The 15,657-nt window shown below is 34.9% G+C and overlaps 2 protein-coding genes across 6 annotated transcripts; one reads left to right on the top strand and one right to left on the bottom strand.

The window, feature by feature from the left end:
- Positions 1 to 3,980: 3,980 nt before the first annotated feature.
- On the top strand, positions 3,981 to 8,790 carry LOC105059646 (SKP1-like protein 1A). The gene is made up of 2 exons (XM_010943026.3): positions 3,981 to 4,426; positions 8,361 to 8,790. Exons 1-2 carry the CDS (start codon positions 4,109 to 4,111, stop codon positions 8,532 to 8,534), a joined length of 492 nt encoding a protein of 163 aa, XP_010941328.1. The 5' UTR covers positions 3,981 to 4,108; the 3' UTR covers positions 8,535 to 8,790.
- A 1,631-nt stretch (positions 8,791 to 10,421) lies between these two features.
- LOC105059645 (tRNA dimethylallyltransferase 9) lies at positions 10,422 to 14,310 on the bottom strand. Of its 5 annotated transcripts, none has more exons than XM_073250375.1 (3): positions 14,016 to 14,310; positions 12,148 to 13,381; positions 10,422 to 11,087 (listed from the first exon to the last, which is right to left on the bottom strand). In XM_073250375.1, exons 1-3 carry the CDS (start codon positions 14,032 to 14,034, stop codon positions 11,078 to 11,080), a joined length of 1,263 nt encoding a protein of 420 aa, XP_073106476.1. In that variant the 5' UTR covers positions 14,035 to 14,310; the 3' UTR covers positions 10,422 to 11,077. The 5 variants fall into 5 exon arrangements, with proteins under 5 accessions (XP_073106476.1, XP_019711040.1, XP_019711041.1 ...); XM_019855481.3 differs by having other exon boundaries at positions 12,148 to 13,534; positions 14,016 to 14,309; XM_019855482.3 differs by having other exon boundaries at positions 12,148 to 13,534; positions 13,832 to 14,308.
- Positions 14,311 to 15,657: the final 1,347 nt, after the last annotated feature.

The following is a 15,657-nucleotide window of genomic DNA, read 5'->3' as shown; positions in this document are numbered from 1 at the left end:
ATCTAAAAAAACTTAAAAAATTTAAAAAATAAACAGTACCATAAAAAAAGAAAAAATGAGAAAGAAATGAGAAAAAAATAAAAATAAAAATTTTAAATTTTAAAAAATTAAAATTTTAATTTTAATTCAAATAAAAACCATCATTTCAAATTAGTTTCCCTGTTTCAAATTAAATTTTTAAAAAATTATTTTCAAAAAAATAAAAAAATTAAAAAAATAAAAGTACCATAAAGAAGTCAAAAATTAAAAAAAATAAAAATTATAATTTTAAATTAAAAAAAATTAAAATATTAATATTAATTAAAATAAAAGACATTGTTTCAAATTATTTTTCCCATTTTAAATTAATTTTTTAAAAAATATTTCAAACAAATAAAAAAAAATCTCAAACAAATTTCATAAAAAAAGGGAAAAATGGTAAAAATGAGAAAAAAATAAAAATTAGAATTTTAAGTTATAAAAAAGAATAAAATTTTAATTTAAATTGAAAAAAATAAAAAAATACCATACGAAAAGTGAAAAAAGTACTCATGTATGATTTTTTTTAAATTTACAGATTTGGGTATGAAAGCATATGCCGACTATCAGTCCATTACGATGATAGTTGCTCGAGATGCGATCAGAGTAGCATGATCCTGATGTTCCATTCAGGCTGAACGGACCATTGGGATATAGATATAAAAATATTATTTTTTTTATTTGAAACTTACTGTTTTAAATTCGATAAAATTTATTTAACATGAGTAGATTATGAAACAGATGGAATGTTACATTCAACGTTCATCACGTATCGATGAGAGTGGCACGGGTTTATAGGTGCCAGTTGGATACATTAGTTGATACATATAGATGGATAAATTCTGAATTTTTTATAAATATCATTTTACAGTATTCATAATCTATAAAAATTTTAGCTTACTAATTTTTTTTATTTTAACTTTATCAATTTTTATGGGAACCATATACAGATGAGATATTGTCTATATTGCCGCAGATATGTACAGTTGGACATGACATATGGACTGCTAGGGTGCCACTTATTTATTTTGATGTGTTAGAGTGGCATCTTTTCGATCGTGTCCTGTGGCAGTTTGGTCAGATTCAGAATATCCCAGAGCAGTTTGATACCAGCCAGAGACTTCATCGTATTGATCGATGAGAGAGAGCTCGTATTGACTGACGTATCAGACATGCAGAATACATCGATATTTGGGATGCACGTCGAGATCACATTGTTCATGGTAATCCCATTTTGAGAGATCGTTCATATACCGATGACTATATGGCTTGACTTTTTAGCATTACAGTGCGAGTCATTGGACAGCCTCGGTATACAGTTCTCGGATACGAAGGCGAGAGTTCTGCTGTGCGTCTTTTGGTAAGACTATAAAAATTAGTTTATGTTGTTTATGTTATATTTTTATTTTATATTTTATAGTATATTGACTGTTTTATTTTTATTTTGTAGACTGATTCTATGTCGGATCTTGTGTTGGACGCTTGTCGTGCTTTATCTACGACTGATGAGGATGAACGGATTCGGATACTGCATGAGATAGAGAGAACAAATTCTGAAATATTGATGGCGATTAGTGTTGATCCATATAGCTGTGCGCCTTGGTATGGAGCAGCCGATGCATCAGATATGAGATATACGCCGTCACCATATGTTCCACATATGTCATCACCGCATATTCCGCAGATATCATCACTAGATGCTGCACAGATGCCACCGCCTTTTGATCCACAGATGACAGTACCTTCTTCTTCCTACATCCCCCAGATGACATCATCGGATATCAGTTGGCCACATGAGTATAATACTTTCTTTTTAGGACCATCCGTGTATCCAGATGAGAGAGTTGAGCGGGTCGCTCAGTCCGTAGATGATCCGACATCATCCGTTATTCCTGAGCAGCATGACCAGCAGACCTTCTCCATTGATATAGGGGAGGAGCCATCACAACAGGAGCAGGAGCAGCCGTTGAGGATCTTCCTAAGAAGGTCCAAGCAACCACGGGCACCACGACGTCTTTGTGGAACTTAGTCTTTTTTAGATTTGTACTTAGTATTTTTAAAATTTTTATTGTATTATTTTTTGTATGTTTGACATTTTTATTCTATTTAATATTATTAATTATTAATTTTATTTTATATTATTTAATTTTAAGTGATCGGATATTATACTTTGTGGATATGGTTACACATACTCTAATATATCTCAAAACATTAAGAGAGAAAAAGTTATGCTAAAAGGACTATAGAAATTATAATGTAAATAATAATAGTATATCGGATAATTTAATTATGAGATGAATCAGACCGCACTGGTACATCTCGATCTGGTACGAGCACAAACAGCTACGTACGGTGCGGTATTGAAAAAAATTTTGAATTAAAATTTTTATTTTTTTAAATTCAAAATTAAAATTTTTATTTTTTTTATTTTTTTGATATTTTTATTTTTTATGATATTTTTTATTTTTTTAACCTCCACAAGTTTTTTGGGATATTTTTTAACAAAATTAATTTTAAATGAAAAAAATAATTTGAATTTATGTTTTTTATTTGAGTTAACATTTGAATTTTTATTTTTTCCTCATTTTTTACTTCTTTGTTTAGAATATTTAAAAAAAAAATTTGAAATGGAAAAAGTAATTTGAAATGGTATTTTTTTTATTTTAATTAAAATAAAAAAATATATTTTTTTAAATTAAAAATTATAATTTTTATTTTTGTCTTAATTTTTAAATATTTTGCTCTTTTATGATACTTTTTTTATTTTTTATTTTTTGATATATTTTTAAAAAAAATTAATTTGAAATGGGGAAAGTAATTTGAAATGATGTTTTTTATTTGAATTCAAATTAAAATTTTTATTTTTTAAAATCTAAAATTATAATTTTTATTTGGCTACATTTTTTCTCATTTTTTTATGGTATTTTTTATTTTTTTTATTTTTTAAGATTTTTTTGAGATATTTTTTTAAAAAATAAATTTTAAATCGATAAATAATTTTAAATTATTTTTTATTTGAATTAAAATTTTTATTCTTTAAAATTTATTCAAAATTATAATTTTTATTTTTTCTATTTTTTTCTTCTTTTATGATATTTTTTTAAAAAAATTAATTTAAAAAAGAGATTGTAATTTGAAATGATAATTTTTATTTGAATTAAAATTAAAATTTTTATTTTTTTAAATTTTAAAATTATAATTTCTATTTCTTAAAATTTCTAATAATATTTTTAATTTTTTTACATCAATTTTTTTCAGATATTTTTTTAAAAAGATAATTTGAAATGAAGATACTAATTTTAAATGATAATTTTTATTTTTATCAAATTTAAAATTTTTATTTTTTTATAAATTTAATTTTTTAATTTTTTTTATTTTTTATCATTTTTTTTTGTGGGAGGAAAAAAAACGTCAGAAGATATGACAATTTTAAAAACGATGGCGTTTTTAAAATCATCATTTCAAATGGTGTTTTCAAAATTATCATATTTTTTGATATTTTTATTTTTTAATTTTTTTTTTAATTTATGTGGAAAATAAGGGATGACGTGGTCACGAGAAAACGTTATTCAAAATAATATTTTATTAATTTTATATCATTCTGATAAATAAATTTAAAATAAAATTATTTAAATAAATAATTTTTTTTTATATTAAATAGGAAAAGAACTCTTAGTTAGTGTATAGTAAATTTTAGTGTTTAAATGAAAATTTTGAGATTTCGAGATGTAAATTATTCTTTACAAAAAGGTTAAGGGTGTCACCCCATCCCATAGATTTAAATCGTGACAGCTGTTTAAATTCGGCGACCTCCTCGGGAGTCTACCCACTATTTTCTGAATTCTGAGAACAGCTTCCTTGATTAAATCCACTTGCCGCTTCCTAATCCGACGGTCAGGAACATCCTCTCCTGGCCTTTTGTTATCCTTCACAACTAGATAAATATCTCGAACCGCGACCGAGGCGAGGAAAAAAGGAATCCAGGAAAAAAGAGAGAAAAAAGAAGAAGAAAAAAAAACTTCGCGTCGTTCCTCTCCCAGGCCTCTTCTTGCTCTGATTCCTTCGCTCCGGCAATCGATCCCCGGCTGCGATGGCGGAGAAGATCATCTTGAAGAGCTCCGATGGCGAGGTCTTCGAGGTGGAGGAGAGCGTGGCGATGGAGTCACAGACGATCAAGCACATGATAGAGGATGACTGCGCCGGCAACGGCATCCCCCTACCCAACGTCACGAGCAAGATCCTCTCCAAGGTGATTGAGTACTGCAAAAGACACGTCGAAGCCTCCGCCGCCGCCTCCAAGTACGCCGCCGAGGACTCCTCCTCCTCGAAGGCCGCCGACAACGAGCTCAAGGCCTGGGACGACGAGTTCGTTAGAGTCGACCAGGCCACGCTCTTCGACCTTATCCTGGTTAGATCCTTCGACCCTTGATCGGATCCCCTTCCCAAAACCCTTTTTTTTTATTTAAGTTCTCGTGATTTCTTTCTTTTTTCATGAATTAGGCTAGGGTTTCAATCTGGTTTTGTTTGTTTATTTTTATTGCTCCTAGATTTGATGGTATGTGTGCCGTTTTTGATGGGGTCGTTTATTGGGGTTTCTTTTGGTTATTTTTGCTGGGATTTGTTGCTCGGTCTTATATTGTTTAGCTTTCATATTTGCCTCATCTGTTTTTTTGTTGGGGTTTCTTTGGATAGGGTTTCATATTTGCCTCATTTATTGGGGTTTCTTTTGGTTATTTATGCTGGGATTTGTTGCTAGGTCTTTATCTTGTTTAGCTTTCATATTTGCCTCATCCATCTCTGGCTGTGATTTTGTGAGAGAAATATGAATATCTGATCTGATTTCATTAGGTTGATGTATTTGTTGACATCGGATGAGATTGCCGGGCTGTACCTTCTCTATTGATTTTGATTGCATTCAAATGGAAATAATTGTTGCTCTGACTGTTATCTATTTAATATGTGTTATCATGACCAAAGCTATCTAACCAGGTCTCGCAGCTTTTGTTACTAAAGAATACCTTTCTATTTCTTTCGTAGGTTTAGTGATGAGGGCTTTGGTGTTTTCTCCTATTGATTTCATCATGTGTCATCTCCTATTGATTTGAATTCATTGGCTGAATCTGGTTATGTACAGTGAGAATAACTAGAATAAGCCAGTTTTGAGGGGGTTAATCGTGACCTGACTTGTTCATATGTCGTCATCATAATTACCAACTAGGACCTTTAGCTTAAGATAGTTTGTTAGTTCATTATCTCCGATATACTTTAGTTATTTTTGTGTATAGGTGTACAATATCTTCATGGGAGGGAGGGGGAAGCCAGAAGATGCATTTAGATGTGGCTGAGAAAAAGGGTGAAAAAATAATTTCACCTATATAGGTGGATATAATTGGATTAGAATGAGGTTATTGTGGCAATGAGTGTCTCTTTTTCATTTATTATTCAATTTGTTCATGACGGAAGATGAGCTGATACTCTAGTTTTCTTGTTGCCTTTATATGCTCTATTTTAGTAAAATTGTTATCCCCTGATGATTGGAGCCTTCTGAAACTGAAATATTATTGTTATTCTTTTAATGGAAATAATCGCAACTATTTTCTAGTCAAGCCTTTGGCTGGATCTTTTGGAAAGTAATAAAATTGTGATTTTGTAAATAAAATTTTATCCTTGGAATGCTGCAATGCCCTGAATTACTCGGTTGCACCAAGCTGTACAGAAGGTGGGCTGGCGTGATTTCGCCCGTTGTTCGAGAAATTGGGGAGTGAGAGAGAGAGAGAGGGCGGGGGGTGCCAACTTCACTTAAACATGGCAAAAGCAAAAAGGGACCTCCCTAGGGTCCTTATTTTGTTTGAAACAAGGGAACTGAAGGTGGAACACCTCTTCCGACCCTCCCCCTCCCTCTCTCTCCATCCCTTCCTCTCCACCCCCCTCCCTCGGTAGCTCGTGCTTGTTGGTACATGCTGGAATGGAATAGCATGCTAGCATACTATACTGTCCCACTAATCAATTGGTACGAGTGCTGATACCAGTGCCTTACATCTTGATTCTATCTATCATAATTGTTTTTATGTGACATTTGATATGAAATAATGATGTTCTTTGATAATATCTTTGTTCCCAGAATAAGATGTCGAAAGATATGATTTTATAATTTAATAAACAGTGAATATGTTAATAATATTAGGAACCCTTCAAAATCATAACATGACTAGGCCTGCAAATGGGTCGGGTCGGATCGGATCTCGAGTGATCCCGATCCGACTTGATTTCTCGATCGGATCTTGATATTGGACCCATATCCATCTCGATAAAAAATCGGGTCGGATCGGGTCCATGGTCGAATTTATTGATCCATTGGATTATTCGGATTGGGTCCATATATAATCCGACCCCAATCCATGAAATATGGATCCGATTCGGGTTGGGTCGGGATACGGGTTTAATTTATTCGAAACCTACCATCAGTGAATACTAGTGCTGGATAATAACTAAGAAAGATCTTTTTTCTTTTTTTTTCCTCCAATCCTCCAACTGTAGCTTCTAATAATTAATTGTATTAAATAGCAGAGGGAAACAAGCAGTTTTTGAGAAGAGTCAAGATTCCAGAAGTCCATACAAAAGAAAAAAAGTAAAAAAAAAATACGAATTTTATATAATGAAATTAATTGTATTAAATAGCAGAGGGAAACAAACGGTTTTTGAGAAGAGTCAAGATTCCAGAAGTCCATACAAAAGAAGAAAAATAAAAAATAAATACGAATTTTATATAATGATATAATTGTTCCAATCTAAAACATCATACAAGGAGAATACTTGTACATTATTAAAAATGAGACTGCATAAATTATGGATGACACAACATTTGTGCACATTAGAGCATGCTCTGAAATTTCTTAAAGTCAATAAAACAAAGTTGGAATTCAAGAAGTCCTCTTGCTTTTGTGGCACAGTAAACATAAACCAGAAGGTTTAGAAAACTGAGTCCAGCAAAAAGCCAGAAGAAGTAATCGAGATGCCCTTCATTTAAGTTATCAGAAATTCATCCAGTCTTTTCACCTCGGGTTGTTATAGATGTTACAACAGTCAGAATAAAAGAATGAAGGGTTTGAAAAATTTTTAGTTTTGGAGATTTTTAGTTTGGGAATCGAATGGGGAAGACCGAAGGGTTTGAAAAATTTTGGCCCAAGCCTAAACCCCTATTTGGGTGAGTCATTCTAACTGGGCTCTGGCCCTATATTTAGGTCCGGATCGGGTCGGTTCATGTATCTTAAGATCCAAATTAATCCAAAAATTCTCACGGGCTAGAAAAGGGAACGGGTCTAATTTTTGAACCCAACCTGGCTTTATGGATCTTTTAAATGGATTCGGGTCGGGTCTAACCGGATTGGGTCGGATCGGATCACGGATCAACCCGACCCATTTGTAGCCTTAAACATGACATGGGTAGAGTAACAATTGCAATGCACTCGAGTGTATCTCCACTTAGATCTGTTGAGGTCATGATTGGATCATGGGAGTCCAATATTGATCATCCAAATTGTTGGATGTGATGTACGCTTTAAAGTATTTACGTACAAAAAATCATATGATCTGGAGATCTCTAATCCATGCATCAATGATCCAAACCCTTGTATTTTATGATTGTTTCATATTATTTAGGCTATCCAATTTTTGACCATTTGATGCTAGATCACAGATTTTTTTTTTTTTGTGTGCAAGCAGTTAAGAATTAATAGATCGCATGTGATAGCTCGGATCATTGATTTTGGATCTGCATAGTCCAAATATGACCTGAGTGGATCTGAATAGAAATAGACTTGAGTGTATCCTAGTCTACCTCTATTTTATTAGGTAATTTTGCATTCATTTATTTTGCATTCTGTCATTTGCCTTGTTTGGTTGCGGTGCATCAAAACAATGTTTATGTCCACACGTGTGGTTATGCTTGCGTCTATGTCGTGCTACTATGTCTTTCTTGTTAGTCACATGTCACTCCAACTGTTTTTGTTTGATCAGTGCAAATGATCTTTATGTCTTCCTTCTTTGTGTTATTCCCTTCTTTGTGTTATTCCAAGAAGGGGAGGGGGAGAGTAGTAGTTTATGAATTTTGAAACTAATGCAATATTTTCCTTTGTTATGGCTTTACACATTGTTATGATTGTTAGCTGCAACATGTATTCTATTTCTCTCAGTAGAGTTCATCCTTCCTTGCTCTTAAGCTTTTTATATATTATTGCAAGCAAGAATTCATCCACTTCGAGATCTATTTCTGCATTTGTTGAGTTTGTTAATTGTTGCAATTTTATCATTCTCTTTTTTGAATCTTTGCTTGGTATTTCCAGGCTGCAAACTATCTAAACATTAAAGGCCTACTGGATCTGACCTGCCAAACTGTGGCTGATATGATCAAGGGCAAGACCCCTGAAGAGATCCGCAAAACTTTCAATATCAAAAATGACTTTACTCCTGAAGAAGAGGAAGAGGTGCGGAGAGAGAACCAGTGGGCCTTTGAGTGAATGGAATTTACATGTTATTTTTCTGATAGGTGGATAGCTGGTCTTTGGGTGTTTATGGTGTAGATTGATGACCTGAAGCAATGCTGGACTGACTTCTATGATGCAGTTACTTTTACTGAGCTGTACAATGTATATAGGGTTGGTTGCTTATTTGGACATGGGGACTGCTTGCCAACCTCATTTGGATATTTTATATATTTCTTCTTGAAGCATGGAACTTTAATGATTATATTATATTTTCTTGATTTGGATCCTATGTAGGTGGTGCAGTTGACATTTTCAATGTATTCTGTCATGCATGTATGCTTAATTGGGTACATATGAAAAATCAAAGATACATTTGATGGCCTAATATGGACATCATGCAATGCCCATGAGGCTCTACTGCGAAGCAGTATGTTTCTTTCCAGTAGGTTCTCATAGGAATATAAGACTGGAGTTGCATAGGTGTTCTTTTAATTTCAAATATTAAAAATTCTTCTGTGATGGATTTTGGTAGGAACTACCATATCATAAAAAAGTTGCTTTCCCCTATTTAATGCTAATTGTTTTGGAGTTGATTTAGTAGTATAACAGTGGTGTTCAAGGGTACTGCTGTAAAGATGGAACATAGGCTGATTTCAGGCAAATCAAACAAAGCACATACTGTTGTTTGGTAGACGGTTTTTAAAGCAACCGAGCCTTCAACACCAATCAGCTTCTAAGAAATGTAGTGCTTCATGGCAAACCTATATGTGTCTGGTATTTGTCATGGAGAGTGGACATGATTGGCTTTTCGCTGTTGTGACCTATGCTTTTGAAGTAGCCAAGCATGAGCATTGGGTGGTTTGGGAGAGTCCAATTGCCTGAGTTGCTGTTTAGCTTATGGGCTACTCCCTACTGCTTTGTTGAACCATTATTGGATGTCATGGGAGTGGCATATCACCAAGTTTTTCGATGAGAGTGGCATATTACTAAGTTGCTGTATAAATATATGCCGCGTTATTTTATATTAAAAATGGCTGATGAGAGTTTTCAGAGGACCAAACTTTGTGGCACGACCATGCATTTGATATGCTAGAATATGTATTATAATGAATATTTATTGCTGATCAGACAGAAACCTGTTTCAGTCATAAAACTTCTTTACCTTTATAATGTTTGACGTTAATAATGGTGATTTGCTTCCATCACGTCCATAAACGTAAGAAGCACATCGGTTAAGGACTTTCATCGATCCCAAGTGTTCCAGGTGAAGAGAGAACCATATTTTTCTTTTTGATTAAACAGAATTATTTAGGAAATTTATCTAAACTAATAAAAAGAAGGAAAATAGAAGGAAAGAAAGAACGGTAGCTTGATGGACACGGTAAGAAGTAAAGTATGGATTATCTGTGCTTCAAATCAATGCAGTTCACTCACCCACCATTGGATACAAATATTTTTAGTTCCACAAAATATTTTAGAACTTCGAACAATAGTTAGCTGCAGTTGTTACAAGACCCTTTAAGCTCCATTAGGAATTAAAATTAAAGCCATGACCTTTCCTTCGCAGGCCAGACCACAAAAATTGGCATAACATTCTCCTATAGATATCTAATATTAGATGCTACAATGTGCACAACAAATTCCTAACAAAATATGAAGCACTGCTATGTTTGAACCCATAATTTGAATTTGGCAACCTTGATTCATGGATGAAAATCTATATGGAACCAGATTCTCAAATAGACATTACAGGCCTGGCAATGCTTGAATTTGTGAAGGTACCTCATCCTTTAAAGCAGCATAAACTCGACCAATTTTGAAATCTTTGATCGTGCCAACTGGATCTCAATGAATTTTGGCCTTGTCCATCTAATTCTTAAATAAATAAATAAAAATAAACATAAAAATGGAAGGCTACAATTGATTTTAGAGACCAGGGCAAATCTACACTTAATTAGCATACAGAATTTTCAAGTTACTGGCAAGCATGAACATCGTTATGGAAGCCTAGTTACTAAAACCCATGGAGGATTCCTTGCAGCCCACCCAAATGCAAAAAAAAAAAAAAAGAAAAGCAGCATGGAGAATTCAAAGGCACGTGTAAATGCAGAATGGTCTCAACTCTCAAGTCTACCCAGTAACTGAATGTCTCGCACAAGTATCAATGTTTGCATCTGTTGAACGGTGTCCTTGCCACTTTGCCATAAATAGAAAAAATTCTAGCTCTCTCCCAACCCCCCCCCCACCCTCTCCAACATGGCCAGACATCGGAGAAACACACCTTAAGGCTTAACATTTAGATGAACTCCATGCATAACGACACTATGCTTGCACCTGTTGACGCCCCAGAGGATTGATTAGCAGTTACAACATAACTTGTACAGATGGCTTGAAATTTGGATGATGACATCACCATGATATGAAGCAAACTAACTTGGCTGGTAGCAAGAGAGTGCTACATTTCATATCTGTCAAAAAGAATTGCAACAGAACTCCCAGCTCCCATTGTTTGCAGGAGTTCCAACCTAATGACTGAGACGAACTTATATGATCCGAATCTGAGAGTACCTCGAAAACTATGCCCTGCTAGTCATAAACAAACAACTGCCTTCAATAATCACATGTTAAAGAAAAAATAAGTTTTTCCACTAGTTTAAAGGGCTTTTTATGATGCACAAGATTTGAGAAGTTCAGAAATAAATAATGAGGAAAAAACTATGTATCACAAGTATATTAGGATGTTGCCCGTGGTTTATGATAGAAATATTGAAAGGACTTATGTATTTTTGTCTACCCAATGAACTAACCATTTTCATCATCAATGTCACATTCTTCCCCTGCCTCTTTTTATCATCCATTTCGAGTCTTTGAGCCTTTAAGTGCAAGCAAACATACTTTGCAAACACCATTCCCAAGGGCATTGCATAAGAAAGTGCAAAGTAAGACTATGTTCTCCATAATGGAGAATCTCTTGAACAACCTTAATAACCTAAAAGTTTGCCATACTGCTGGTCATGACTTCCCATAACATACTGGGCAAGTCAGCCACTCAGCCACATGACTCAGTATTCCTAACTGACAAATCAATCCAATCCCTCCATCATCAACTACCATTGAACACATAAAATATATGAATACAATATCAAAATCAAACCAGAATGGATCCGATATTATTCATATTTGCACGTGGACAATGGAAGCAGACCTCAATATTGAGCAAGAGCCAGAGAATGTTCTCAATAAAGAATCATAAACAAGTCAGCATAGAAATTTTGTGCATGTTTTAATCCATGAAGCAATCCAATCAAGGAGATAGTTTACATCATAGATGTGGTATTATAATTTGAGCATGGCATAAATATTTAGCAAAACACCAAATACCATCAGATGATCTTTTTAGTTAGATACCAAAACCACATAACCCATGCTCAACAAATTTATGAAATACGCCGAAAAAAATTTCTTTCCTAATGCATTGCTAAATGATGCTTGATTAGGACAATTGTAACATTCTTCATTACAAATCCTAGAGATGAATACCAAGAGCAAAAATTGAGTTTTGAAGGCATAACAATGTCTCATCAGAACTATTGCATTTCAAGATAAAACTGAGAATCAACTGATACTAGATATATAAGAATTATACCTTATCACAGTCTGGGTCCTCCCAATCCAATTCAGAACATGATGACAATCATGATCACCAATAAACAGCTTATTGTTGGTACGATAGGACTTCAGTTCATAGGTTTCCTGGTGGCCATTATTATCTTTCTTCATTTTAAGTGATTCAGGCACGACCAACTCCCCACTCTGGTCATGGTAAGCATTACAAATGAAGTCAATTACTTTCTCAAAAGGTCGTGATGCATCAAGCCAGTCGTAAATAAGCTCATTCCGGAACCAAGTCATCTGCCTCTTTGCAAAATTTCGAGATGCTTTCTGAAACTCGTATAAAAATGCATAAAATTCTTCAGGAGAGCTTTTACCCCCTTGTTCCCTACAGCTTAGCAAGTACTCCATAGCCTGTCTATAACCAATTGCTCGAGTTGCAGAGTTCATATTTGGATGAAGACCTATATCAAGTAGCCATGAAGCTTCTGATAGAAGTCCTTCAGGGTCCATAAGCATCTCCTCACACCTCAAATCAATCGACCTGTAGAGAGCTACTCGTGGGCTTGAAAGAAAAAGACAAATGAACTCATAGTCCAGGTCCTTTGCAGGATTTTCTTGAGGATTATTTAAATCAGAACTGCCATTAACTGAGAAGCCTGATAATCTCGAGTCAAGTTGTTCCCGAAAAGAATCATATGGTACACTAAAAGCTGAAGGAGGTGACCCAGAAGACCTGATAATCTCAAGGCTACGCCTCAATCGGTACCAATTGTTTTCAGGAAAGAACCGAGCTTTCGGGTCACCAGCCTTCACCACTAAATCCACAGCTGCATCCCACTGCCCATTCCTCTGCAAGTCCATCAGCTCAGAGCATACTTCAGAGGTGATCCCCATCGAAGCCTTTGGAACAGCTGGCTTTCCATATATATACCACCGTAGATACAGACCAGTCCCACCAGCAACTATCGGCACTCTGCCCTTCCCAAGAATATCTGGTGTTGCTTTCCTAGCATCCTCAAAGAACTTGCCGGCCGAATAATCTTCTGACGGGTGTAAGATGTCAATCAAGTGATGAGGCACTTCCCTTCTGTCAGTAACTGAAGGCTTGGCCGAGCCAATGTCGAGTCCACGATACACTTGCACGGAATCAGCACTAATGATCTCTCCATCAAGCCTCTTTGCAATCTCCAATGCAAGTCTACTCTTTCCGGCTCCAGTGGGACCAGAGATTACAATGACCTTGCTCTTCTTATTTTGGTCAGCAGCTGAACAAGAAGTTGTCAAATTGTTCCTTAGGGAAAATGAGGACATGGAGCTTTGCTTGAGGGAATAATGAAGAACTAAATTCCTTTTCATTTTTAATGCAAACCTCGTTCTCCAAGCTGGCAACCCAACTCCACTCATTAGTGGAACAACATCTACAACAAGTTAAAATCAAATCTGTTTTAAAAATTAAGCTTACGGAGCATTAAGAAGTTAACATTCACATTCAGGAAACTGAACAAATAAAATATCATATAATATACCCAAGAATTTGAATCTCGACATTATTCTTACAAACAAAACTGAAGGTACAGATATACGGAAGAGAATCTGAACAACAGCTCAAAGTATCAAATCACTTGCGAATTATGAAGACTGCCAACTAAAAAAAAAAATCATGCTATTAAACTAGATTTAAAAAAAAAAAATAATGTTGAAAAGATGAACTATACCAACATAAAGCATTTGCAGCTCTCTAAAGAGACATCTTGCACGACCAAAGAGCTCCAGTTTTCCACTTAGGAATTGCCTCAAACAGTTGACAGACAAGAATAAAAAACTACACTCAAACTTGAAAACAGGTCATGGAAGGAGCAATGGGAAGTAAATTGGAGATCCAGGTAGAAGAAAATCCACCTATCCGTCGTTGGATCATATCTCCGCTGCTATAGCCGTGGAGCGTCGGGAGTTAACCAAACCCTATCCGACTCCCGCATCACTTCGAATGCGCTTCGTTTATCCGTAACTCGTAGACCGATCGGCCCGGGTTCAGATTAGTCGGAACACACCGACCAACCCAGACCCAACTCGTGAACCGGCTGAACAAAATTCCTGCAGAGGTACCTTATAGGGGCCCTCCATGTTAGGCGCCCTCAGTTAATTTTAGAATCTTAAAGCAGGAAATATCATGGAAGAAAATGTAACGTCTATATTACGTAGAAAGGGAATTGTTGAACAGTCTTTTGATTTTATTTATCAATTTGTTCACAAACACACTTCCACGTGTCTTAAAAAAAAAAGTATCTCCTCTCCTTTCTCTTCTTTGCAAGAATATACATCGCTTATAAATTATTTATTTTAGCATGTCTGTCTTTAGTGAGTCAAGGATGTACAAAAAAAAAATAATTTACAAGAATATACACATATAAAAATAAATAATTTATAAAAATATAGATATAAAAGAATGATATATTGATATAATTTTAAATATTTATAAAAATATCCATATAAAAAGTCCAAAATATAAATACCAACCCTAGCTTGACCTTTTCCTCCGTTTATATCAGCCTAGCTTGACCTTTTCTTCCGCCCCTCTCCAACCGATGCTTATCATCCTTCACTCCTCTCTCCCATTCCTCGCCCCAAGTCGGCAGTCTCCTTCAACCTCATGTACATCAAGGTTTTCTAATGGAACGTGAATTAGGTTCTGCAGCAGCATATTCTTAAGTGAAGTTTGCACTTTTACGTGAAGGCAGCATACTGATAATTTCAGTTGAGGGCTGAGGCAAACATAAACTTCCTCGAGTTAGCACACTGAAATTTCACTAATAGTACTACAACGATTCTGATGAAACCCAGGTCACTAAGAAGCAGAAAAGAAAAAAAAAATTAAAATAATGTAAACATAATGGTTGCATCATGCCTAGGTAGCCATCAGTAAAATAATATCTGGACCTGTTGAAAGGTGTACGATTCCTGCCCTCGTGTCATAAATAAAACAGTTCCAGAGATATACACTATCTTTTACGGTCATACACTGGAGAAACACACCTCAAAGTTTACATGAACTACATGTTTAATGACACGACGCTTGCAACAATGAAGGAAGGCCCAAGAGAATTGGCAGTCAAATCCAATCATAACTCCTGCAGATTAGCTTGAAAACTTGAAAATGGTGTTGCCATGATCCAAAGCAAATTAACTCAGCCGGCAACTGTAAAAGCAAAATTGCAACAGAACTCCAAGGTATTGCAGGAAAGTGTGCAGGCTATCCAACCTAACAATTGAGATGAACCTTGTCATCTAAGTTCGAGTGTGCCCAAAAACTAATCCCTGCAGATTACAAAACAAGTAAAAGCCTCAGTTATCTGAATTAAAAAAGATGGAAAAAACAAAGAAACAGAGAGTTTTCTTCTACTGCTTCAAGAGGGCTTATAAATACAAGAACAAGATTTGAGTAAGTTCAAAAGCATAGATAAACAAGGCCAAGAATTTCTACGTATTACCATTTTGCTCCCTGTATACAATGAAATTGTTAATAATATTCAACTCTTTTTGT

This window comes from Elaeis guineensis, chromosome 16, assembly GCF_000442705.2.
Source record: "Elaeis guineensis isolate ETL-2024a chromosome 16, EG11, whole genome shotgun sequence".
Taxonomy (NCBI): domain Eukaryota; kingdom Viridiplantae; phylum Streptophyta; class Magnoliopsida; order Arecales; family Arecaceae; genus Elaeis; species Elaeis guineensis.
Note: the sequence above shows the minus strand (reverse complement) of the source record. Positions and strands in the feature narration are given on the sequence as shown.